The sequence below is a fragment of the Macaca thibetana genome, chromosome 5 (genome assembly GCF_024542745.1).
Source record: "Macaca thibetana thibetana isolate TM-01 chromosome 5, ASM2454274v1, whole genome shotgun sequence".
Taxonomy (NCBI): domain Eukaryota; kingdom Metazoa; phylum Chordata; class Mammalia; order Primates; family Cercopithecidae; genus Macaca; species Macaca thibetana.
The window spans coordinates 176,086,254-176,113,248 of NC_065582.1; the positions used below are offsets into that span (position 1 = coordinate 176,086,254).

A 26,995-nucleotide genomic window follows, 5' to 3' on the forward strand; every position below is an offset into this window, starting at 1 on the left:
AAGGAGGCTACCAAGGTCTGACTCACAGAGAACAAGGGTTCAGCACACATCATAATCACCATCATCATCACCGTAGCAACCATCACATTTGTTGAGCATTTAGTAAAGATGTGTAGTGGGTGGTATGTGTGTTTCACTGATATCCTTAAGAAAGCTTTATGTCAACTCTATTAAGTTGGAAGTATTCTCTTTGTTTTGTAGATGATGAAGTAGGTGCTCAGAGAGTTCCTGACACTTGGCCAAGGTCGTTCAGAAGCTGGCCAATACCTGAACCATTTGGGCATAGGCTGGGGACATGGGTCAGATGCTGTGTTAATCAAAACTGGAGCGCACAAGATTTGCCTGATAGTGAACCTAGGACTGTCATTTTGGAACTGCTTGAATCCTGTTTTTCTGTTTCAATTCCAGAAGTCCCAGCTATGAGAATGAGGGAGAGGCCAAGAGCACAGAGCAGGCAAAGCTGGCCAGACAACCGCAGGTTCTCCCCCTGCCGCTGGAGGGGCTCTTCTGCCCTTGCTGCTCACCAGTCTCTACTCTCATCCTGTTGAACAGGCTGCTCAGCCTCCTGTGGCAGAGCCAGCTGTATTCAAACTCTTATGGGCACAAAGGGCCTGGTGGGGATTGAAACTCAGATCTCTGCAGTGGCGCAACATGTGCCCCTTTGCTCCGCTAAGCTTACAGGTAATGTATTAGCTGCAAGTCCTGAGTGTCAGGTCAGCTTTGTTCTGGCTACCCAACCTTCTGCCAAGTGCTGGACAATTGCCCTCATGATGGTCCAGTACTGGTCTAAGCCCGAGTCTCCTTCCTGTACCCTGTGCTCCAAGATTGATAACTAGATTGCTGCCCCAACCCTTGGGTCAAAGCCTCTTTTAATAACCCATTACTCCCATGATCCCCAATCTTTCAAAGACTGAGTCCCCAGCTTTCTTTCTTGGCTAGCCTTCTATCCTCAAACAGAAGCTTCTGCTAAAGCCAAACATGTAGTTTGAGCCCAGCTCCTTGATGAAAGATCTGAGGCTGCTAACTAGCCACCTGCTAATTTCTAAGCCTGTCCTGCCTCATGTTCTTGTTATTCTGTCTTTCCTGTCTGCCAAGCCTTATTTTATAATCTCACACATTTCACCCTGAAGCTAATAAATAGGACAAAGACCAGGAACCCCATAATTGTTAGAGTAAGATCTCAACTTTTTAACACAGAGAAGGTGCGCTCATGACAACATAGACCCCAGCAGCCTCTCCAGCCTTACTCTTCCCATCACAGGCTACGCCGGCCTGAAATGACCCTGGCCCACAAAACAGCTTGAACTTCCATGGATGCTCCATGCTGTTCATACCACTGCCCATGTTTATTTATTGACTTTTTAAAAAAGTATTATCGAGGCCTAATTGGTATACAATAAACTGCCCATATTTAATGTATACGATGTGATGATTTTGGACATACCTGTGGAGCCATCACCACAATATTAAGGCAATGGCTGGGTGCGGTGGCTCACACCTGTAATCCCAGCACTTTGGGAGGCTGAGGCAGGCTGATCACTTGAAGTCAGGAGTTTGAGACTAGCCTGGCCAACATGGTGAAACCCCATCTCCACTAAAAATACAAAAATTAGCCAGGCATGGTGGCGAGTGCCTGTAATCCCAGCTACTTGGGAGGCTGAGAAAGGGAATCGCAGGAGGCAGAGTTTGCAGTGATCACGCCACTGCACTCCAGCCTGGGTGACAAAGTGAGACTCTGTCTCAAAACAAAAAAACAAACAAGAAAAAAAAATACCAATATTAAGCAATAAATATATGCTACACCTCTAAAATTTTCTTGTGTTCTTTGTTTTATTTGCTCATTTGTTTATTTGATATTATTTTTTAATATTAATTTTTTAAATTCGTAATAAAGTATTGATGACTATAGGCACTATGCTGTATAAAAAATCTCTAGAACTTATTAGTCTTGCATATTTGAAAACATGCCATTTTTGTTCTACTTTTTAAACTTATTCATCCTTCAAATCTAGAGCTTAGTTCACCTCCCCTAGGAAGGTAAAACGTACCTTTCTCCTTGAGAAACCATCTATGTGTGTGTGTGTCTACTATTTACTGAATGTCTGCACTATCTCTGCTTCTTTCACGAATTTGTATCATTGCATTTGCATGTTCCCAGAGTTCTATCCAATAGGTACCTTGGCAGGAATGTGAGCTGAAATCCATTTGACTAGTTAGCTAGCGTATTCCAGGGCTATAAAATAACAGTCCCAGGAGCCTGCATGGTTGTCAGACATTTCTAATAGATCACAGTTCTCTTTCCTACTGAGCCAGCCCAGGATCTCAGAACTCTTTGCAAAGTTATGCTGCAGGCAACCACCACCAATCAATGTGAAATGGAATATGAACTTCTTTCCATCAAAAGACTCCATGAAAACAGTGAGAAGGCAAGTCCCATCTTGGGAGAAGATATTTGCAATGGACATAACCAAGCATTAGCATCCTGATCTTACACAGAATGCCTCTAAAGAAAGAAAGAAAAGAAATGGCACATTTGCTGCCTTTGCTCTAGGAAGATTCGGATGGGAGAAATCTTGAGTTTCCTGACCTCAGGGCGTACCCTTCATTGACACAAACAACAGGCACTGTGGGAACATGTGACTGTTTGATGTCAACAGCAGCTGTGAGTCGGGCTTATGCGCCACCCACCCCCACCACTCCCCTCAGCTCAGCTCACCTGCTTTGTCCCAGAGCCAGCAGAGTACAGGCTGCTGTTAACAACTTCATGTCCCCGTGGGTAGCAGGCAGGTGCTTCTGTCTGATCTGGCTCTCCTTGACCACTGTACTCATCAAATAGACCAAGATCCCCAGAGTCCAACATCCTTACAAGGGGGCCAGAAAGGGATGAGCTTTCTGAAGAAGCACTGATGTAAAATACCAGGAGTTTTGACATCAAAGAAGATGTTTGTGATGGCAGCTGGGATTTGGCCATAATCTAGAAGACACATGGTGAATACAGTTGCAAGTCATTTAGTCATATTTCTTGCTAAATTGCTGTGTCTTCAATGGTGAGTCTGTTCGACTTTACTTTTGTTATGCTTCCCTCAATCACATAAAGGACAAACTTCTCAACAGACTGGTCCTGAGTAAAAGTGACCTGAATTCTCTAATAAAGAAGAGGGAAAGATTCAGCTGGATAATGTCAGGTTTCTCTCACTTGACAGTACAATGTAACCATTTTTGCCATAATGCTGTGAGAGAGGATATGTGTGGGCCCAAGACCAGAATGGTGGAACTATGCAGTCAACCATAGATTTATAGCATTGCATGCAACAAAATGCCCAGGTTTGGTGTCAGGAAGCCCAGGTTCAGGCTTTGCAAATCCTAGGATTGGAAGTCCGTTCCTTAACCTCTCTGACTTTTAGCTAACTTGATTATAAAACCACGTAAAGAAAGGCTTTTCATATGGTTGTTTTTATGGAAAAAATGAGATAATGACTATAAAACTCACAGAAGTGCAGTTACGTAGTAGATGCTTATTGAGTAGTGGTTTATCTCCTTCTTCTATTCCACTCCAAAGGAAAAAGAAGAGAAAAGAAAAGAAAAAGATGTGTGTCTCTAATGGGCCAGTTGGCCATAGACTAACTTTAAAAACGCACTTTTGGGGAGTAAACATAAGCAATATATATTCAGAAATGACTCTTCAGGAGAATGACACTAATGTATGATGGATATGCAGGAATGTCAACTCTCTGGGTCCGGAACACATCTCTGCATTCTCTGTAGATCTCTGGCACTTAGTTCAGCAGCAACACAGAACTAATATTCTATGAAAAGTGATAAAAGCATCTCTAGACAAAATACAACAAGCTCCTATCAACTACAGACAGCAAAAGAAGGTGGACAGCATGGTGCCTGGCATATGGCAGATGCTCAGAATGAATAAATTAGCAGGCCTTTGAAAAACACACAGATGCATGGCAAACCAGGTAGTGCATAAAATTAATAATCACAGAAAGCAGTGTGCTGTCATTCACTGATGGTGCTAGGCACTTTGAAACACTCATTTTCTCAATACCTAACTTGGGAAAAAAATCCCCATTTTATACATCAGAAAACTAAGACCAAGAGAGGTTCCCCAGTTTACCAAGTATAACACGGTTAATACATAATGAGGCAGGAATTTGACTGTCTCCATAGGTATTTTTCTTGAGACTAACCTGGGCCAGGACTGATGGGAACAGGGTCTGAATGGGCAGCGAAATGGGGAAGGTGGGCTGTTGTCGTGAATGTCCAGGGTGGTGGTGACTTGAAGGGTTTGGTGACCAAGGGGTGGATTGTCGCACGGGGTTTATAGGCAGACGTGGGGGCTGTAGTGGCATCAGGGCTCTTGCCATGAAAGAGGTCTGGCAGAGGCACCCCTGAGACAAGCAGCTGTGAAGACAGGAAGCTGTGGCTATCACCTGGGGATGGGGGGAATAAAAGCCAATACCATAATGACAGCTATAACTGAAAGGGGGGCTCGGAATTGCTGGTGGATTATTTTCCCTCTACGTTGAAGCTGCTCGTTTGTCTTCTTCATCTTGGGTTGTGCTCTCTGGAATCTCCTGCACCAGAAATTTCCTAAAATGAAATGTCAGAGCATTTACTGCCCTATTCACTCTCGCCAAACAGGAGCAGCATAAATAATCCACATTATTCTCTTTAGGATCATGTTGGCAAAAATATATTAGCAGATATAATTGTCTGACACTTCAAGGAAGTGATGTTTTAAAAATAGGAACCCATGAGGAGGGAGAGAGAGAAAAAACACCTGACTCACTTGGCTTCCTGTGGCTACTTATTTTAAAGATAAGGCTTTTTTTTTTTTTTTTTTTTTTTGGTCCTCGAATTGCTGTCATTTTTTAAATATATTTATACTTATAATGTGCTGCAACACACCCCTTCTAGGTTCTTAATTCATCAATTCTCACCTCTTCTGCCTCTACTAGTTTCGTCTTTCTTTGATTGCCATGCAACTTCAGAGTTGGATGGAATGTAAAAGACTAGTCCCCATTCAGAGCCTGAACCCTTGTCCTTGGGTGTTTACTCAAATTCAAACAAAACCACTCAGTGACAGTGGAAAACCCCCTCGTCTCACCACAGGACTTTCCAAAGTTCAGTCATACCATTTCACTTCTACTTAAAAACCTGTAGCTTTTTCACTTGTTATTAAGATGAAGTGCAAAAAGCCATAACAGCCTTGCCAATCTCTCTCTCACCACAGGACCTTGCATGGGCTGCTAGCTCTGTGTGCTCCTCAAATCCTGTTAAATCCACCCAACCTTCAGTAATGTGCCAGATATAGCTTGAATGAGCTCACAAGGACTGACCGTTAAATTTTCAGACATTTTATGAGCTGATTGTTCAACAGAGCTATTATTTAAAATGAAATTACATAAACTCATAAGTATATTAAAAACAAAGGTCATAAATATGCAAAACTCATTACTTTCTAATTATTTTCACCACATTGTACTCTATAATCTTGAGGTCATTTTTGCATAATACAAGTGCTATATGATGGTGGCTACCGCACTTGTCCCCAATTCCACATTCAGACATTGATAGCTTGAAATCAGCCATAATGAGCACATTTACAACATGAAAATCAGCAAATACTACTCACTAGAGCTTGTCCCCTGCCTCACCACTCAGAGAGACAGTCGCTAATCCTTTAGCAGCAAACCACTGCTTCAAACTCACCAAACTTTAAACTAGGTTAGATTCGCACGTGGTATGATTTCATAGGACTGAATTCCGTTCTTGCAAAACCTTCTCTTTTTGTAGTTACGCTTTAACAGTAACTGATACTACCACATGGATGGATTTTACCCTCCATGAGAGCAGAATTCTCGACAGGTTTTGCATACCGTTATGATATCGCAGCAACAAAAAGGATGCCAAACTCATAAGAACTTATTGGTAAATAACTGTAGGGTAAATATCAAACTCAAATTGTTAGAAACATTCAACACGAGTGGAAATCTTCAGCCCCTTTTAAGAGAGAATAACAACATATTATCTTAACAGATGAAAGAGAGTTCCTCTTAGGAAGAATCTGTCTTTCTTTGAAGTAACATTGATAAGCTGAAGTTATAGAAAAGGCCTGAGAACTGTGATTAGCAGAAACTAAGGAACAAAAGATGTGGCTAAAAACCGCTGCGTGAGAGGAGAGGAATGGGTAGCCCGGTGGCATGAGACTGGAGGACGAGGAGCCCCGACCCCCCGGGGAGAAATCCCCTGTGCTTGCATTGCCAGAGAGTGTCTCAGAAAAAGAATATCTGAGGCCGGGCGCGGTGGCTCACGCCTGTAATCCCAGCACTTTGGGAGGCCGAGGCGGGCGGATCACAAGGTCAGGAGATCGAGACCACGGTGAAACCCCGTCTCTACTAAAAATACAAAAAATGAGCCGGGCGCAGTGGCGGGCGCCTGGAGTCCCAGCTACTCGGGAGGCTGGGGCAGGAAAATGGCGTGAACCCGGGAGGTGGAGCTTGCAGTGAGCCAGGATCGCGCCACTGCACTCCAGCTTGGGCGACAGAGCAAGACTCCGTCTCAAAAAAAAAAAAAAAAAAAAAAAAAAAAAGAATATCTGTTATTTCATTTGAAGTTTTTGTTGATGAGAAGTAAATAATTCTTTTTCTAAAACTAATACATAATGATTGTGCAAATTCCTGGAGAAGTTGGTTAATGGGTACAAAAATACAGTTACATAGAAGGAATTTGGCCTAATGTTTGATAACACTGTGTGGTGACTATAGTTAACCATAATTTATGGTATATTTCAAAGTAGCTAGAAGAGAACATATGGAATGTTCTCAACACAAATGATAAATGTTTGAAGTGGTGGATATTTTAACTTGATTTGATTATTACACATTGTATGCATGTATCATAATATCACATGTACCCAAGAAATCTGTAGCTTTCCTTTCTAACTAAACCTTAGTAAAGTCCACACACAAAAAGATGTGTGTGTGTATGTGCGCACATGAGTGTAAATTAATTAAGCGAATGAATTCCATGCTTGGGATGGTGTCACAGGGAATAGACACAGTATGCATGTGATGGTTAAAAAAAAAAACCCTCATAAACTGAAATGGTTAAACATACATATAGTTGTAAACTAGAGGTGACCATAATGAAGTAAGAATAGACCTGTATGAAAATCTCAGTAGTTCTGGAGTTTCCAGTTCATGAGGCATGTAAGATTTTGATTGGTTGGGTTTTTTTCCTTTGATCTCAAGGTGCTGGGAGACTGGGAACATGTATTTCAGTGGTGGTTCTATTTCTAAACCTATAGAGCAGGATATACTTCACTTGCAGTTGCAACTCCCTTTTGAGGTAGGGGAAGGGAAACTTGGAGACAGCCAGAACTGTATTCAAATGCAAGATTAAAAATTCAATGTACAGTTCAAGGTCATTATATTTATCCAGCAAGAGCCAATGAAGGCTGAATGGGAATGAGTAGCAGGCAGATTTTCAGATATATTTCAGAGGGAGTGCCATCAGTAAGACTTGGCAATAAACCAACATTGAAGGTGAGGGAAACAGAGGAGTCATATAATGACTCTGAGAGTTGAGGGCATGCTGGTATCACTTAGTGAAATGGGGGAAAACTGCAGGAGCACCACACCATGGAAAGAAAGTCTGTGCAATGTGAGGTTCAATAGTGCAGTGATGAGCCAGGGTGTCTGCAGATGGTGGCTATGCAGACCCCATGCTTGGCAGGTAGGTGCCCAGAAATACTCACGGCGCATTGGCGTGACTAGGGCCCCACAGCCTCTGCCAAAACAGCCACTGGCCATATCTTTTGGCTTTTAATCATCAACTCACATTGTGCCACTCAGCATCCTCTTGGTTTCTTTGGATAAACTTAGAGGTTTGATTCATATAAATAAGTGTCTATATTTCAAATCCATTTGTTTTTCAAAAACAAATGGCAGTAAAAAGTATCACCATGAGACTGTATATAGTAACCATTCTTCTGGGAAATTTCCAACATGCATCTTTTGTGCTTTATCTATCTAATCTTTCATACTTGCAAGAACTATACACTAAACATTTAATGAAATGTGGTCAAGTAAATATCATGGGGGAAAAGGTAATGGACAGGTAATTGAATATAAATTATATGTTGCAAATTTTTGCAATGTTCCTTATAGTTCTTACAGCATAGAGGTTCGATGAACACCAAAAGCAAACCATGGCATTATTTGACTTTCCGTTTCCGATTGTTTCACTTGAGATGGCTTCTAGTTTCATCAGTGTTGCTTCAAAAGACATGATTTCACTCTTTTTATGGCTGAATAGTATTTCAGTGTGTGAGTGGGTGCAGGTGTGGGTGTGGGTGAGTGTGTAACATTTTCTTTATCTGTTGATGGACACTGAGGTTGAGACTTTGCTCTTGTGAACGGTGCTGCAGTAAACATGCAAGTGTGGGCCTATTTTTCATAAAACAATTTATTTTCTTTTGGGTAGATACTCAGTAGTGGGATGACTGGATGGAATGGTAGTTTTGCTTCAGTTGTTTGAGAAATCTCCATACTGTTTTCCATAGAGGCTGTACGAATTTACACTGCTACTAACAGTAGATAAGAGTTCCCTTTTCTCCACACCCTCTCCAACATCTGTTATTTTTTGACTTTTTAGTAACAGCCCTTCTGACTGGTGTAAGATCAGTAAAAGACAATCCAGACTCTGAATTAAAAGGTACAGAGTGCCAAACAGGACACAAAGAGACAAATTCAGAAGAGGAAGCAATCATTCTCACTTAGCAATGCTCCAAAGATTTGAGTTTGAGATATTAACAAGGATTATGTATTATCAGGAAATTAACAGAAATCGTCATATAAAATATGCATATGGGTTGAAGTTCATGGCAAAAGATATGATTCCACAGAATAATTAATTGCTGTATAAAGTGATCAAACTTGGATATGTTTAAATATACAAGTCAAGAATAATATCAAATGTATATGCTAAAAATATAAGAAAGGGGCTGGGCGAGGTGGCTCATGCCTGTAATTCCAACACTTTGGGAGGCCGAGACGGGTGGATCACGAGATCAGGAGATGGAGACCATCCCGGCCAACACAGCGAAACCCCGTCTCTACTAAAAATACAAAATAAAAAAAAATTAGCCGGGTGTGGTGGTGGGCACCTGTAGTCCCAGCTACTCGGGAGGCTGATGCAGGAGAATGGCGTGAACTCAGGAGGCAGAGCTTGCAGTGAGCCAAGATCGCACCACTACACTCCAACCTGGGTGACAGATGGGGACTCCATCTCAAAAAAAGAAAGAAGGAAAGAAGGAAAGAAAGAGAGAGAGGGAGGGAGGGAGGGAGGGAGGGAGGGAGGGAGGGAGGAAGGAAGGAAGGAAGGAAGGAAGGAAGGAAGGAAGGAAGGAAGGAAGGAAGGAAGGAAGGAAGGAAGGAAGGAAGGAAAGATATATCACAGATCAGTGACCACTGAGGTGATGCCAAACCTGCAGCAATTCATTGGTAAAGGTACCTGTTGACCAAGGGGAAGCCAAGAGATTTTGCTTTAGGCATCATGTCATGTTATTTCTCAACACTAAGGTCAACTATTATAAATGCTTTTAGCTACACTCTCTCTCTCTCTCGCTCTTGCTCTCGCTCTCGCTCTCTCTAGGATAAAATGTTGCTTTGTTCCTGTTTGTTCTTCACAATAGAACAACAGAACACCTAATTAAAAACTCATGGTATTTGTGTATTCTTCTAAAAATGTTTGGCAAATATTGTTTTTGGGGAGGCAAGAAAGACTTTGTGAAGGAGATACATCACGGCTTCTCAGTGTCATGACTCCTGACATTTAGGGCTGGATAATTCTTTGTTGTGCTGGGCTGCCCCGTGCGCTGTAGGATATTCAGCAGTAGCCCTGGCCCCATCAGTAGATACCAGAAGCCCTTCCCCAGTTCTGACAACCAAATATGTGTCCAGACATTGTATGATATCCACTAGGAGGCAAAGTATTTTTAGTGTAAGACTGTTTCAGTGTCTATCCATGTGTACCTCTAATTTGGTGGTTCTCAACCTTGAGCACAGTATGCATCAGAATCCTCTAGAGAGCTTGTTAAAACAAATTGCTAAGCCCAATCTCCAGACTTGCTGATTCACTAGAACTGGTTGGGGCCCAGAAATTTGCACTTTTTATAAGTTATCAGGTGATTTTGATGTCACTGGTCCTAATACCACAGTTTGAGAACCACTGTTCTAGTTTATTTCTTCTCTCTGCTGCCTGGTGTTCCATTATTTCATCTCCAGTATTTTACTCATTCATTGCTCTAGCGTTGGGCAGCTTGGCTGTCTCCACTTCTTTCTTCTCACAAACAAGGCTGCAGTCAGCATTCTGATGCCTGTCCCCTCACCCTTTGGGGTGTGGCTTTCTCTAGGTCTATATCCCAGAATGGCATTGCAGGCCCATAGGGTGTGTAGATGCTTTATTTCAATAAGTGCTGTCTGATCACACTTTAGAGTAGCTGATCCCAGGTATGCATAAATAGCTGTATCCCCATTTAACAGAGGAGGAAACCATGAAGCAGGAATTTAATTAGACTGACCCCCTCCAATTCCACCATTAACACGGCTAGTGAGTGAATGTCTTGGTGCAAACCCCTGTCTTACTCCACCCTGCTGGTAACTGACAAAATGATCTTTCAGTTGCCTTGTGTTCCACCACGGAATTTTCCACAACTCTCAAGCTGACCTTCAGTATGAGCCCCACCGGCAAACTGTGCTTGTTTACCCTCCTACTCATGTCCTTAAGTGGGCAGAAAGATCAGTTATTTTGCTGAGAATTTTGCAAGTGGAAAGAGTAACGGCCCTTGCTCTACACGAGTTCCCCACATAATTGACTTGGATTTCCTGGGTCAAATTTCAATTTTTTTACTGCTTGAGAATGAGTTGTTGCCACATGTCCCCTTTGCCTGCTTGTGAGTCTCAGTCTTCTGCACTGACCTCTACATAAAAGAATGACTGAGACAGTGCTGTGTCTGAGGAACAAACTCCAGACTTGATGTGATGCTCGATAGGTACCTATTGCATGTTGGCCCGTCACTTGCTATATGGCCTTAAAGAAACAGCTGTTACACAAACACGTCTGTTACAGGTAACAACACGTTTTCATAGCAACAGTTCCATTTGATCTCTAACGTTCCTGCTAGGTAACAACAAGCAGGCATTGTCATACCCACGGGAAGGATGCGGCTCACAATGAGGGATTCTAAACCATGTGGTTTATCATGGGTGGAGCTGGAGAGGCATGTCTTTCCCACTTCAAACTACCCTAAAACTTATCTGGGCTTCAGTTCTTGCAATTATATAATTGGAAGGTTAAAGAGGTTGTTTTAATCTTCAATAATAATAAGTTTACAATTGAAATTTTTGCTCTACCTTGTTAGGAGTTGATTGTGTCCACCTGGAATTCATACGCTGAAATCCTAATGTCCAGGACGTAGGAGTGAAACCTTACCTGGAAATAGAACAATTGCGATGTAATTAGTTAAGATGAGGGCATACTGGAGTGGGTTGAGTCCCCAGTCCACTATGACTGGTGTCCTTACAAAAAGATGAAATTTCAACACAGATACACACATAGGGCCAGGCGTGGTGCCTCACGCCTGTAATCCTAGCACTTTGGGAGGCCAAGTTGGGTGGATCACGAGGTCAAGAGATCAAGACCACCCTGGCCAACATGGTGAAACCTTATCTCCACTAAAAATACAAAAATAAGCTGGGTGTGGTGGCAGGCATCTGTAGTCCAAGCTACCCGGGAGGCTGAGGCAGGAGAATCACTTGAACCCGAGAGGCAGAGGTTGCAATGAACCAAGATCTCACCACTGCACCCCAGCCTGACGACAGAGTGAGACTCCATCTCAAAAAAAAAGAAAGAAAAAGAAACACACATAGGGAAAAACGTAAAGGCGGGGGCCAGGGTGACGTTGGCAGAAGCAACGGGATGTCAAAGATTGCCAGAAACCCCAGGGGCAAGTAGAGGCCTGGAACAGATTCTCCTTCACAGCCCTGAGAAGGAACCAGCCCTGCCCACACCTTGCTCACAGCCTCTGGCCCCCAGAACTGTGAGACAATATATTTCTATTGGTGTCAGCCACTCCGTTTGTGCTGCTTTGATACCACAGCCCTGGCAAACTAACAGATCTGCAATACCCCATTTACAGGAACCTCCTTGTAAACTTTTATTTCTAAATGTCCTACAGAATGTGTTTTTCGCTGGGAAGGGGGAATGGGGATTTCTTTCTTTCTACAGCTTGGATTTATGAGGGGTTAGTCACTTCTGATGGCCAAGGAACCTGCACAGGCGTCCTTGCAGATGCTGTGAAGGAGGAGGCTAGGGAGGGGTGCAGTGCCCTCTGCTTCCAGTTCCAGAAAAGATCTTGCCCACACTTCTTTACCTAGAATTCACACTCCACCCAAATGAAGGCTAGGGCCCAGACCACCTGGTACACATAACAAATGATAATGCAAAGCTGTGAGCCCTGGCCTGGTACAAAGCCAGAGGAGAGGGGACCCTGGCGGAGTGGAGAAGGTGTGCTCCAGTCAAGGCATTAAATCGAGTGACCTTTTCAAGGCACGTCTTACCCCGCGGACTACAGTGAGCAACCCCTGGTTAAGCAGTTCTATCCCCATGGTGCTACGGGACCTGGGGAGGCATTATGTGCCTTTTCTAGTCTCCTTGGCCCTTTCCTTCACAAGGGAAACGGACTGTGAGCTCAACAGATAGAGGGTCGGAGACAAAGCCTGTCCTCCTCACCTCTTCTTCACAGGTGTGCGTGACTCCACCCTCCTCCCTGCTTCAGAAATAAGTTCTTCCACCACTGTCCTCTTGGGTCTTTGAATTTTTTAGTCTCAGATAATTGAGATTAAATAAGCTTTCTCTTCTCTCTTGTCACTAAACCTCCTCTGAGGTCTGCTGGGTCACCAGGAGAAGGGGAAATTCCCTTCCCACAAAGGGGATAGGGGCTTAGCAATAAAACAATAGGACAGCGTGAGCCCCAGACTGTACCTGCTCCTGCCTTTTTTGGATAACCTCTAAGCAAATCCATCCTTCCTATCTGGGAATGTTTGCTGTAAAATAAATTCATTCATTCATTCCTCTCTTCTTCCTAAGAGCTGTTGCCTCTCTAAAGCCCCATCTGATTTATTCTTTTATTCACCCAACTTTGGACATGTACAGGGTTCCTGTCCTCTGTTCTAAGCACTTACCATACAGCAGTGGACAAAACAGAAAGAGCTTTCTGCCCTCATTGCGCTTACGTTATAATGGGTGAGGGGGAAAAAAAAAACTAAAAATGTAATATCAAGTATGGTGTACAGCATTCCAGAAGATGACTTAAGCTATCACAACGGGAAAAGGTAGAGAAGGATGAGGAGGATTCAAATTCTGAGCATAGGGAAGACAGGTTGTAGAATTACATAGGATGGCAGGAGAAGCCCCTTCAAGAGCGTGACATGTGAGCAACAACTCGAAGGATGAAGCGAGGGAGTTATCCACGCAGGTATCCAGCAGAAAGTATCCTGGGCAGATGAAACAGTGAAGCAAAGATCAAAGATGGGACTGTGATATGTGCATATATACATTATATTTAGATAATGTTAAATATGTATAAATATGAAATATATAGTAATGTATAAGCCCTTATACAGTTTCTTCAGTCTAATAATAAGGACTTATGCTGAGAGCATCCCGCAACCCCGTGGACTCTTGGTCTGAAATATCTTGCAAAGCATCTCTTTTTTTGAGACGGAGTCTCGCTCTACTGCTCAGGCTGGAGGTGCAGTAGCCTGATCTCGGCTCACTGCAAGCCTCGCCTCCCAGGTTCACGCCATTCTGCCTCAGCCTCCCAAGTAGCTGGGACTACTACAGGGGCTCGCCACCATGCCTGGCTAATTTTTTGTATTTTTTTTAGTATAGACGGGGTTTTACCATATTAGCCAGGATAGTCTCGATCTTCTGACCTTGTGATCCTCCCGCCTGGGCCTCCCAAAGTGCTGGGATTACAGGCATGAGCCACCGCACCTGGCCCTGGCAAAGCATCGTATGCTATCTTGACAAGCAAGAACTTCTTGCTCAAATAGCTGCTTTTTAATCCCTGGGCAAACTCATATATCCCACCGACATATAAAAGTAACCAAAGCCACGCAGCCCTGACTCCTTCCTCTCTCTCTCTCTCCCTCCCCACCCCTCTCTCTCTCTCTCTTTCTCTCTCTGTCTCTGACTCCTGTGTTATCCTCAGACCTCTCCAGGGAGCACTAGAATTTCAGTGAACACAGATTAATGTGATCTAACTGGAAGAGACACAAGAAATCCTGCAATCTAGTTATTCCCAAACAAGCTGTTTCAACAAACCTGTGTTATCTACTGTGTACAAGTAAGTAATATGTTGTGGGGTAGGCATGATTATTATTAATAATATTGTTATTACTGCACAAGAGTCTCAACGAACAAGAAATAATCCCTGCCTCAAAGAAGTGGATAGAAACGCAAAAAGGATTTCCCATAATACCATAAGAGCTAGCATTTCCTCAGGGCTATCTACATTCCACGCAGTTTCCCAAACACTTTCTTAGTGTTATTTCTCTTAATCCACACATCAGTTCTGAGAAAGGAGCCTATTCATATCCATAAAGTCTTAAGGAGAGAGAGATTCAGGGAGACCCACAAGCTTCCCTGAGTTAAAACAATTATTAAGTGGGAAAAGTAGAATTTAGTCTTTATCCATTTGATCCCTGAACTTCTTAATATACTCCACTGGCATGATTAGAACCTGAACCAAAAGTATACATAAGTGTTATTGAGGCAAGAGAATAGGGTCAGGAAGGAGGGATCCTAAGCACTTCCTGGAACTGAAACAAAGGGAATCCCCCCTCCAACTTTCTAAGTACTTTCTATTTGCCCAAGTAAATAACTTCGTAACTTCACTGCAGCTATGACAGGAAACCTCTTCATTTGCATGTAGCCTGTACACCAAGTAAATAACTTGGTAACCTCACTACATCTTCTTCATTTACATAGGGCATACACCAAGTAACCAATGAGAAATGTCTAGTGGGGTTTTTGGTTTTGTTTTGTTTTGTTTTTGTTTTTAATACAGAGCCTCGCTCTTTCTCCCAGGCTGGAGTGCTGTGGTGTGATCTCAGCTAACTGCAGCCTCCACCTCCCAGCCTCAGCCTCCCAGGTAGCTGGGATTACAGGTGTGCACCACCACGCCCGCCTAATTTTTGTATTTTTAGTAGAGATGGTGTTTCACCATGTTGGCCAGGCTGGTCTCGAACTCCTGACCTCAGGTGGTCCACCCGCCTCAGCCTCCCAAAGTGCTGGAATAACAGGCATGAGCCACCGCGCCCTGCCGTCTAGAGGGTATTGAAACCCCAGAAAATCTTGTGACGGTGCTCTTGAACTGTTCGCTTGGGCCCACTCCCACCCTGTGGAGTGTACAATAGCAGATTTCAATGAATCTACTTTTGTTGCTTCCTTCTTTACTCGTTTTGTTTGTGTGTTTTGTCCAATTCTTTGTTCAAAACGCAAAGAACCTGGTAGCCTCAACTGGTAACATTATGAAAGCAGAGACGAGCATGTCATTCACCCCTCCTCTATGGAGAAACAGAAAGTTATCGAAAGTTGCGTAATAGTGGGTCACTTGGTTGACAGGTGGGGAAAGGACATTCCTGTGGAGGAAACAGCAGGAACACACACATAGAGCCCAGCTGAGCTAGCAGGAGGTGGGGCTGGAAGGGGATATTGGAGCCATGTTGGTGAGAGCCTTGTGTTTCCTATTTAGGAGCTTAGGAGCTTAGATTTTATACTGGGGGTCATCAAAATTCAATCCCATTGAATCTGTGACTCAGTACGTCCTTCTTCACCAGATTGGTGAATTACCCTCCCTCCTTTCCTCTTCCATGTTTACCTTGTCATGTTTATTATTTGTTTATTTATTTTTGAGACAGGGTCTCTGTCACCCAATCTGGAATGCAGAGGCACGATCAGGGCTCACTGCAACCTTCACCTCCGGGACTCAAACGATCCTCCCGCTTCAGCCTCCCGAGTAGCCGGGATTACAGTCATATGCCACCTTGCCCTGCTAATTTTTGTATTTTTTGTAGGGATGGGGGTCTCACTATGCTTCCCAGGCTGGTCTCAAACTTCTGACCTCAAGTGATCCGCCAGCCTTGTCCTCCCACAGTGCTGAGATTACAGGCATGAGCCACCGCCTGGCTGTTTATTCATATTTTTATGCCAAGGAGTATGTCAGGCTTTGGCAATACAATATGCACCTGTCAACCTTGGTTGTTTGGTTGGATTGGTACTTGCTTGACAGAATGTATAAATAAATGTGAACTCTCTAAATCAGAGGTCATGCCATGCTCCTTTTCTCTCCCTCCTGGTGCTTAGTACAACGCCTAACATACAACTCGATAACTACTGTTTAAATGGAAGATAAAGTGTACAAGTGAATTAATAAGTTTATAAATGAATGAATGTATGAGAATATAAATGTGTGGACAAATTGACTTCATCAGCAAATGAATAAAAGAAGAAAATATATCAATATTCTACCCCATCTATCTTTCCCTATAAGGAGTGCAGATTTTACCTACACATACCATATGCTGTCTACACTTCTCTCCACCACAACATGACTCAGAAGTAGCCCATATTCTTGGGGAGAGAAATATGTCAATGTGTTCCTTTTTAATTTTTAAATAAACTTTTAAAATTTCAGATGATTGTAGAGTCTCATGCAGTTGTAAGAAATAAAGCAAAGAGCTATGTGTGCCCTTTACCCATTTTCCACTGGTGGCAATCTTTTCAAAAACTGTTATACAATATCACAGTCAGGGCATGGAGTTGACATAGTCAAGATACAGAACTTTTCCATCATCACCAAGATGCAACCCTTCTATAACCACACCCAGTTCTCTCGAGCCCCCACCTCCCTCCTCAGTCCCTGGCAACCACCTGTCTGTTCTCCATTCCTATAATTTTCTCATTTCCAGAATACTATATTAAATGGAATCATATATAAGTAATCTTTCTTTTTTTTTTTTTTTTTTTTTTTTTTTTTTTGAGACGGAGTCTGGCTCTGTCGTCCAGGCTGGAGCGCAGTGGCCGGATCTCAGCTCACTGCAGGCTCCACCTCCCGAGTTCACAGCCATTCTCCTGCCTCAGCCTCCCAAGTAGCTGGGACTACAGGTGCCTGCCACCTCGCCCGGCTAATTTTTTGTATTTTTTTAGTAGAGACAGGGTTTCACCGTGTTAGCCCGGATGGTCTCGATCTCTTGACCTCGTGATCCGCCCGTCTCGGCCTCCCGAAGTGCTTGGATTACAGGCTTGAGTCACCGCGCCCGGCCTATAAGTAATCTTTCTTGATGACTTTTTTCACTCAACATAATTCTCTGGGAAGTTCCCCAAGTTGTGTATGTATTAACAATTCATTCCTTTGTATTACTGAGTAGTATATGATGATACAAATGTACCATAGTTTATTTAATCATTCACCCACTGAAGGACACTTGTGTTGTTTCCAGTTTTTAATATTATAATTAATTTGTGTACCAATTTTTGTGTGAACATAGCTTTCATTTCCCTGGGATAAATGCCCAGGAGTGCAATTGTTAGTTGTTATTTTTTTTAAGAAACTGTCAAGCTGTTTTTCAGAGTCCCCGTACAATTTTACATTCTCATCAGCAATGTATGTGTGATCCAGTTTCAACATATGTTTATCAGCAATTGGTAGTCACGATTTTTTTTTTTTGTATTTATTTTTGTTCAGTTCTTTATTTTCATCTCTCTTGTGGTTTTTCTGTACCTAATTACATTTTCATAGTACAGTAGAAAGTAAATTGTACAAGTTTTGCAGAGGTTTTTTAAGCCATTCTAATAGGTATGTAGTGATAAATCACTGCAGTTTTTAAATTTTCATTGTTTTAATGGCTAATGATGTTGAACGTTTCATGCACTCATTTGTCATCTGCCTATCCTCTTCTGAAATGTTTGTTGGTATCTCTAACCTATTTTCTCATTTAATTTTTTTCATCGGGTTTTGAGAGGTCTTTAAATAGTTTGTAGTGATGTTCCTAATAGTCTTTCATTCCTGGTCATGGTCATTTGCGTTCGTTTTTTATCGGCCTTTTCAGAAAAACTTGTAAGTTTTATTGATCTTTTTAAGCAAAGAACTTTGTTTCATTGATTATTTTTTCTGTAATATATTTTGTGTTTTTATTTGCTTCTGTTCTGTATTGTTTTCTTCTCTCGATTTCCTTTGGATTTATTTTGCTATTTCTTTCCAGGCTCTTGAAGTAGGATCTCAGATTATTGATTTCAGACTTTATTTTTTAACATTTGCAGTTAGTGCTCTAAATTTCCCTCTCAGCATTCTTTTAGTCATATCCTACAAAATTTTTATGTTACATTCTCATTTTCATTCAATTCAATGTATTTTTTTTTCAATTTCCATGAAGACATCCTCTTTGACCCATGGGTTATTTAGAAGTGTAGCGTAGTTTGAAAGTATCTGGGAATTTTTCTGGTGTCTTTGTTAATGATTTCCAGTTTGATTTCACATTGGCTCTGTATGATTTTAAATACTTTAAGTTTGCTGAGGTTTGCTTCATGTCCCAGGATGTGGTCTGTCTTGATATATGTTCTATGGGCACTTGAAAAGAATTTTATTCTGCCATTATCAGATGGAGGATTCTACAAAGGTTGATTTGATTCTATGGTTGATGGTTTTATTGAGTTCTTCTATATCCTCCATAATTTTCTGTTGGGTTTTTCTATCAATTATGGAGAGAAGAGTATTGAAGTCTCCATCTACAATTGTGAATTCATCTATTTCTTCTTTTAGTTCTATCCATTTTCAGTGCATATATTTTGTAATTCTGTTTCTTTGTGTGTGTTTGCACACACATTTAGGATAGTTATGTCTTCTTAGTGGGCTGGACCTTTTATCATAAAGTGTTCCTGTCTATCTCTGGTAATTTTCTTTTCTCTGATGTCTACTTGATCTGATATTAATACAGTCACTCTTTCTTTTGATTAATCTTTGCAAGTTAATTAAAATCAAAGGATTAACACATTTTCCATCCTTTTATTCTCAAACTGCCTGTATTATTGTATTTGACATGAGTTTCTTTTAGTAAGCATATAGTTGGCCTATATTTTTTAATCCACTCTGTTGATATCTGTCTTTTAATTAGTATATTTAGACCATTTACACTTAGTATGACTATTGATACATTAGGGCTTGAGACTGCTATTTTATTTTCTGTTTTCTTTTTACTCTTTCTGTTTTCACTTCTGTTTTATTTTTCCTGCCTTCCTGTGAGTTATTTAAAAACCCTTTTAGAGTTATATTTTGATTTATCTGTGGAGTTTTTGACTGTGTCTTTTTGAAGAGGTTGATTTATTATTTTTAGTGCTTGCTCTAGGTATAAGCATTATATATTCAAAATTTACTATTGTCCCGTAAGGGCGGGGGGGGGGGGGGGGGGGGGGGGGGGGGGGGGGGGGGGGGGGGGGGGGGGGGGGGGGGGGGGGGGGGGGGGGGGGGGGGGGGGGGGGGGGGGGGGGGTCACAGTCTGGTGTTGTCATTTTACCAGTTCAAATAAAATATGGAAAAATTACCTCCCTTCCCATCTCTCCTTCCACCCTCCATTTATAATACAATTATAATGAATATTTCCTTTATATACATTTAGAACATATTAGATGGGTTGTAATTTTTGCTTTACCCATTAAACATAATTTTGAAGACTCAAGAAGAAAAATCTATTTTGTTTATCCATATTTTAGCTTACTGTGTTATTTCTTTCTTTCTGTTGTTCCAAAATTTCTTAACTTTTTTTTGTTTTGTTTAGAGAACTTCCTTTAGCCATTTGTTAAAATAGGTCTGCTTCTGCTAGTGACGAATTCTCCTAGTTTTTTGTTTTTCTTTATCTGAGAATATTTTAATTTTTCCTTCATTCCTGAAAGATATTTTACTAGATAGAAAATACTGGCTTTACAGTCATCTTATTTTCTTCAGGACTTAAAAAATATTGTGCCACTTTTTTTCTGGTCTCTACGGTTTCCAATGAGAAATTCACTGCCAATCAAAGTATTTTTTCTTTATATGATATTGTTTCTCTCTTGCTGCTTTCAGGATTTTTTCTTTGTCTTTAGTTTTCAGAAATTTGACTATTTGGATTTTTTTGTGTTTGTGGTTCATTCAGCTTCTTGAATATGTGGATTTATGTATTTACAAAATGGGAGAGTTGTCAGTATTTATTTCTCTGAGTATTTCTTTCAACCCTGCCCTCTTTCTCCTCTCTTTCTTAGGTTCCAATGGCATGAACATTAGATCCAACACTTTTTAATTGTTCTACTTCCAGTTCATTGATTCTTTACTCTGACTCTTTTGTTCTGCTGTTGAGCCCATCCATTGAGGTTTTGTGTAGATTTTTATTTGTTTTATTTTAATTTTGGTTACTGTATTTTCACTTCTAAAATTTCTATTTGTTCTTCTCTATTTATTCTATTTTCTATAAGACTTTGCAGTTTTTGCTAAGACTCTTATTTTTTCGTTTGTTTCAAGCATGTTTGTAATTGCTCATTGAAGCATTTTTGTGATGACTCTTTGAAATCTTCATCAGATAAGTCTTACATCTCTGTTGGCATCTATTGATTGTTTTTTTCTCACCAACTGAAACTTTATGGTTCTTGGTAAAATGACTTTTTTATTGAAAACTGCATATTCCAGGTATTATATTATGAGACCCTGGATTTTATTTAAACTTCACGTTTTAGCTAGCTTCCTCTGATACCGTTCTGACAAGGGAAAGAAAGAGACTCCCAGGGATAGTGTGGGTGTAGAAGTCTGGATTTCTCACCTGGCTCCATTGATACCCCCCTTCACGGGATGGATGGGAGTGCCTCATACGGCTTTTCTGTTTGTTTTTCTGTTTTGTTTTTTTTTTTTATGTTTGTTTGTTTGGTTTTTGTTTTTTGTTTTTGAGATGGAGTCTCGCCCTGTTGCCCAGGCTGGAGTGCAATGGCATGATCTCGGCTCACTGCAACCTCTGCCTCCCGGGTTCAGACAATTCTCCTGCCCCAGCCTCCCGAGGAGCTGGGATTACAAGCGTGTGTCACCACACCCAGCTTATTTTTGTATTTTTAGTAGAGACGGGGTTTCTCTAAGTTGCCCAGGGCTGGTCTCAAACTCTTGGCCTCAAGTGATCTGCCTGCCTGGGCCTCCCAAAGTGCTGGGATTACAGGCGTGAGCCACTGCGCCCAGCCACAGCTTTTCACTACACCCTCTCTGATACTACCCCAATGAGGAGGGAGAGAAACACTTGTCACTGCTCAATGAGGCTGAAAGTCTAGATATCCCACACGGTCTTCACAGACACTGCCGTGGGGAGGGGGCTTATTATTGCCTGGCAAGGGGGAAGCTCTAGCTTCCTGCTCAGCTTCCTCCCACACTACCCCAGCTGGGCATTTGGGGCCCCTCATTTCAAACAAGCAAAATGGCAGTCCAGGCTTTCCACTCATCCTTAGCCAGTGCGGGTGGACTATAATTTTTTTTTTCTGTGGCGTTTGGCTACGGTAGGACAGTTATTGTCTAAAAGTTTTCTGTTGGTAATCCCAGCACTTTGGGAGGCTGAGACAGGCGGATTCCCTGAGATCAGGAGTTTGAGACCAGCCTGGCCAACCTGGTGAAACCCTGTCTCTACTAAAAATACAAAAATTAGCTGAGCACGGTGGTGTGCGCCTGTAATCCCAGCTACTTGGGAGGTTGGGGCAGGAGAATCACCTGAACCCAGGAGGCAGAGGTTGCAGTAAGCCAAGATCACACCATTACACTCCAGCCTGGGCAACAAGAGTGAAACTCTGTTTCCAAAAAACAAACAAACAAACAAACAAAGTTTTCTGTCTTGCTAGACTGCTTCTTTCCTGTTCCTTTTGGTAGAGAGGGAAAGTTTTTGTTAAGACTTTTTTCATCTGTGTGTATCAGCATTGGTCAATTGTTAATTCTTCAACGTGAAGTTTGGGACATATGAAACAGAAGGAAACTCAGGGAACTCACCACCTTGCTGTTCTTTGAGTTTAGAGGTCCCTAGCCAGTCTGTCACCTTCTCTCCACATTTAAGTTTTCTCAAATTTTTTAAAGTATGCCCAGGGCTTTTAGTTGTATTTAGTGGAAAAAACTAGGTGAAAGTTCATCTACTCTGTCTTCTCCTCAACAGAGGTCACAATTGTTCTTCATGGTTCTCTTTTAGAAATATTAAATTGCTTCCATGCCTACCTTAGCTGAGACTTATTTATTTATTTATTTATTTTCCTATTTACTTGATCCTATCAGAATCCTCAACCTCAAAGCCAACAAAAGGTGAAAAAACAAGGAAAAAGAAAAAAGAAGTCATATAAATTTTCCTGGTTTAGGAGAGAGTTAATGTTCTAAAGAAGCAGCTTCTTGAGAATTAATTCAGAAACCGTTTATTGTTGATTTAATATTGCTGAAACCTCAATTCTGTGGCATTCACTCAGAAATCCCAATTTTAAAAATAATCTTACATGTTCAACCTTGGTTATATATTATTTAAAAACTTTCCTACCTTCTCAAACAGCAGAGGCTCAGGAAAAGAATTCACCTCTTCTTAATGACTCAGATCCTAATTCTAAGCAGCTGGGGCAGTTTGCTTTCTCTCTGCCAAGCAGCTACGAGCTCTTAATGCATTTTCCTGCATCTGCAGGGCCCACATCCCTAATTCCTGCCTGTAATGTTCTGGGGAATTGGAAATGAGATAACCATGCCTGATGAAGTAGTGGGCTGAGGACACAGGGCTTCTCCTACCAAGTAACCAATAGGGATTTTGACACAGGTGATTTTGAAAATAATTATGGTGATACTTAAGTAATGTAAACTTAATTCAATATTTTTAGTTATAATCTATGTAACTGAAGTTGCTAAACAAGTAGATGTTAAAGAACAAACAACAAAAACAACAACAAAATATAAAGAAGAAGAAATGAAAGAAGGAAGAAGGAATTTTCCTGTTGAAAATAAAATTTGTGGAATGTTAGCGTGAGTTACAAGAGTACACTGGATCCCTTACAGATACTATTATTTTAAGTAAGTCTCATTTTGCAACATGGTGGCAAAGATTATTATCCATATTTTGAAAATAAGAGAACTGGGGCTGGAAGTTTAAGTGAATTGCCCAGGTCTGGATTCAGCTCAATTCTCCCCTTATCCATTCCATTATGATGGGGCGGGATGGAAGCTGCAAGGTGTAATTAAACACAAGGACAATAAACCGCATGGTCAATGTCATGGAGCTGTCTAATAAGGTGTTTCTCAAACACTGTGGGCAGTTGACTCCCAAGTCAATAGGTCTAGAGAGGGGCTTGTGGTTCTGTATTTCTAACAAGATCCCCAATGTTTCAATGCTGCTGGTCTACAGACCGCATTTTAAAGAGCGTGGACCTAAAAGACCCACCTTTGACAACATATAAAGGACAGTAATATGAGTTTGATTTTTAATTGAAAGTATTTGAGGAAATTTATTGTTTTTGTTCCCCTTAAAAAATAAAATATACTCATAAAAATTACATGACCATTTTATTACTGATACTGAAACCAAAGAAGGATGTTGATTTAAGGTAGGGGGAAAAAAACTTAAGGTACATAAATACGTTAAAAGCAAAGTGCTGAATATAAAAAAGAAAAATTCTTACCTCTTACCAGCATTTTTCAATATTCTTCAGCTACACTGAAGTCAGAATGCGTAATTTAATGGCTTGACAAAAGACTAACAAATGAAATCAGGACTCTGTTAACTACAGTGACTTTTTCATTGAGATTTGCAATATTTAACTTAAAGTCATGGAATAAATATGAGGATAAGCTACACACACACACACACACACACACACACCCCCCACAATGAATGTACTAAGATATTTGAGATTAAAAGAGATCTAAGGACCACAGAATATATATATACCAGTTGCTGTCTTGATTTTTGATCTATGATTTGTTTGAATGAAAACACTAACTCTCTGCATATTAATCTAAAAGAAAATATTTAGCCATTTGAACACTATATACCTAAGTATGTTCCAAATGATTCTCCTTTCCATGGCATATTATTGTTCTTCTGTGACAAAAAGAACTTTGTAGGGAAATAGGTTTGGAAAACTCAGGTCAAAGTCAATAAGATTCTTTACTGGAGGACTTTGCAGTTAACAACTTGCTTCTTTTATTTCCCACTGTTAAAGTCTTTCATGGAGGGTAGTTCTTTCCCTGCCCTAACCTCTCTTAAGTAACACAAAATATTCTACTCAGTTTAAGTCACAAGTATAATCTTGCTTTCTTGTGTAAAATATGTGTTATTATTTAAATAGCAAAATAACAAACTTGATTTTGAGTCTCAGCCCCTCTCCTCCTGGAAGGTTCTATGGTTTGTGGAAGCCACAGCCTGGGAAGGGGGCTCTGGTTGGCTGTGGCTCTTTCTCCTCCCTGTTACTTTCTTCCACTACTTCTCCCCAACAATATCTGCCTTCTAGGTTTGTGCCATGGAAAGAAAGCAGGAAAGGAGGGAATGACAGGAAGATTCTTGTTGGGCCAATAATGTAGTGAGCTGCTGCCTGGGTTTGGCAGCTACAAAATGCCCATGAAATGTCTGGAAAAGGATTGCATTAGTCCATCTTGCATTACTATAAAGGAATACCTGAGATCCAACAATTTATAAAGAAAAGAGGTTTATTTGGCACATGATCCTTCAGGCTATTTAAGAAGCATGGTGCTGGCATCTGCTCGGTTGTCACATGATGAGAGAAGGAGCAAGAGAAGAAGGGGAGGGATGCCATGCTCTTTTTAACAACAAGCTTTCACGGGAACTAACAGTGTAAGAGCTCATTATTGCAGGGAAGGCACCAACCCATCCATGAGGGGTCCATTTCCAGGACCCAAATACCTTCCACTAGACCCCACTTCCAGCACTGGAGATCGAATTTTAACATGAGATTTTGGGGGAACAAATTTTCAAACCATATTAAAGATAAATTTTAGAAACCCCCTCACTACCCCCAGGTCTCTTTCCACAGCTATGTGATGTGGGCCATGACCTCATCTTCCTCTGCACCTTCCTCCATCTCCTCCACTTCCTTTTGGCGGAAGTCATTCCCCCTTCTTCCTGGTGCCACCTTGGACAGCAGCTCAGATTAATCCACCCCAGTTCCCTGTTGTTCATGGCACTCATTTTATCCACGTCTCATTCACACATCCTTTTCCCAGAATAATTCTTGGAGTTTGGGACACTCAATGACACCATCTCCCCATCCAATCCAGTTTATCCACATACAACTCATCAGCTTCTCTCTTATTCTTTAGCTGTGTCAGGGGTGATTCAGATTCCAGATCTCTGTGACCACCACTTTTACAGTCCAATGGGTTCTTCTTTCCTGCTGCCCAGATAAAAAGCCAATGCGCTGACATCAGCAGCTCTTGCAGTAGAGAAAAAATTTAATAATCACAGAGAAGACAAGCAAAGTGGATGGAAGGTGTCTCTAAAATCTGCCTCCCAGGGACCTCAGAGACTGTTTTTTTAAGCATAATTTGGTGGGCGATGGGCTAGGGAATGGGGGCTACTGATTTTTTGGGAATGAAATAATTGAGGTGTTGAAAGTAACTTCATGAGCTAAGTCAGTTTCTGGTGGGGGTCATAGGACCAGTTTAGTCACTTCTTTCCTTGGTATGGGCCACATGTCTGGTGGGCATCAGTTGGTCCACAAGAATGCAAACTCTGAAAAATATCTTAAAGACCAGTCCTGAGTTTCACCATAGTGATGTTATCTATAGAAGCAATTTGGGGTAGTTATAAATTTTGTCCCTCACCCTGTCCCTGGCTACATGATTCTGTGAGCAGTAAAGTGAGCAATTATAGAAAATCAAGCTAAGAAACAGTGACTGGTTGCCACTTAACTTCTGCTTATGGCTTAACAGAATTCCGCCATTGACTATAATTTCAGCCTTGTGGCTTTTCATTAATGTTATACAGGCTATTTTAGTCCCCAAGCATGGAGGTGTTTCGTTTCAGGAAGGGGCTGTTATTGTCTCTTTTTTTTTTAAGTTAAACTATAAGTTAAATTCCTCCCATTGTTAGTTTGGCCTATTTGCAGGAATGAGCCAGAGTGGTTAGCTAATGAGGTTGGAAGCAAGATGAAGTCAGTTATGTTAGATCTTTCTCATTGTTATTGCTATAATCTTTGCAAAGGCAACTTCACCACCACCACCACCACCACCCCACCTCTGATCCATATATTCCACTGCAGGGGACTTAAGCAAAATTCTCTAAGTGGTTCTGCTAAAGACCACCACCCCAACCCCTGCAAATCACCAGGCTTGAGGTGAGAGGCTGGCACCTCCTCACCTTTCTCTTTGTGAGGAGTAAAGGCCTCACAACACAGCCATATATTTTCCAAAAATATATATTCAAAAAAATTCTCCTTATACTCCCCTCTGATGCTCCTTTTGATACCTTGGACGTGGGTGAGACATCTAACTCACTTTTGATCACCTACTTTGAACTTTCTGCATGTGATGTAGCAGATACCGCACTTACTTTGAAAGGTGATATCCATTGTCTCCCAGTGCTTCGGCCAGTATTTCCGTCTTCAGGTTCTGTTGAATATGCTAATGAACCTCTGGAATCTCCAAGAGTATTTCTGAAATTTCTCCCAACTTCAAACCTTCTTTTCATGGTGCAGATCACAGGAGTAGTCAGGAATGCTTCTTGTAAATACTTCAGTAGAAGGTTGGCATTGGACAAGATAAGAAATAATCACTTTCAATTTCATTCTTTAGTAAAGAGGATGATCTGAGACTCAGAAAGTTTATTGGTAAAGTCAAGTCACCCAGGTTCTCATTGGGAGAACTGAAACAAAGTCAGCTGCCCTG

The 26,995-nt window shown here is 41.4% G+C and overlaps 1 protein-coding gene across 2 annotated transcripts in view; it reads left to right on the top strand.

The window, feature by feature from the left end:
- The first annotated feature begins 2,956 nt into the window (after positions 1-2,956).
- Positions 2,957-26,995, top strand: part of CLNK (cytokine dependent hematopoietic cell linker) — a 245,670-nt gene continuing 221,631 nt past the window's right edge. For both annotated transcript variants that reach the window (XM_050792136.1, XM_050792138.1), the window contains exon 1: positions 2,957-3,047. In XM_050792136.1, coding sequence (XP_050648093.1) covers positions 3,045-3,047 — 3 coding nt within the window. In that variant the 5' untranslated portion in view covers positions 2,957-3,044. The remainder of the gene's footprint in view (positions 3,048-26,995) is intronic.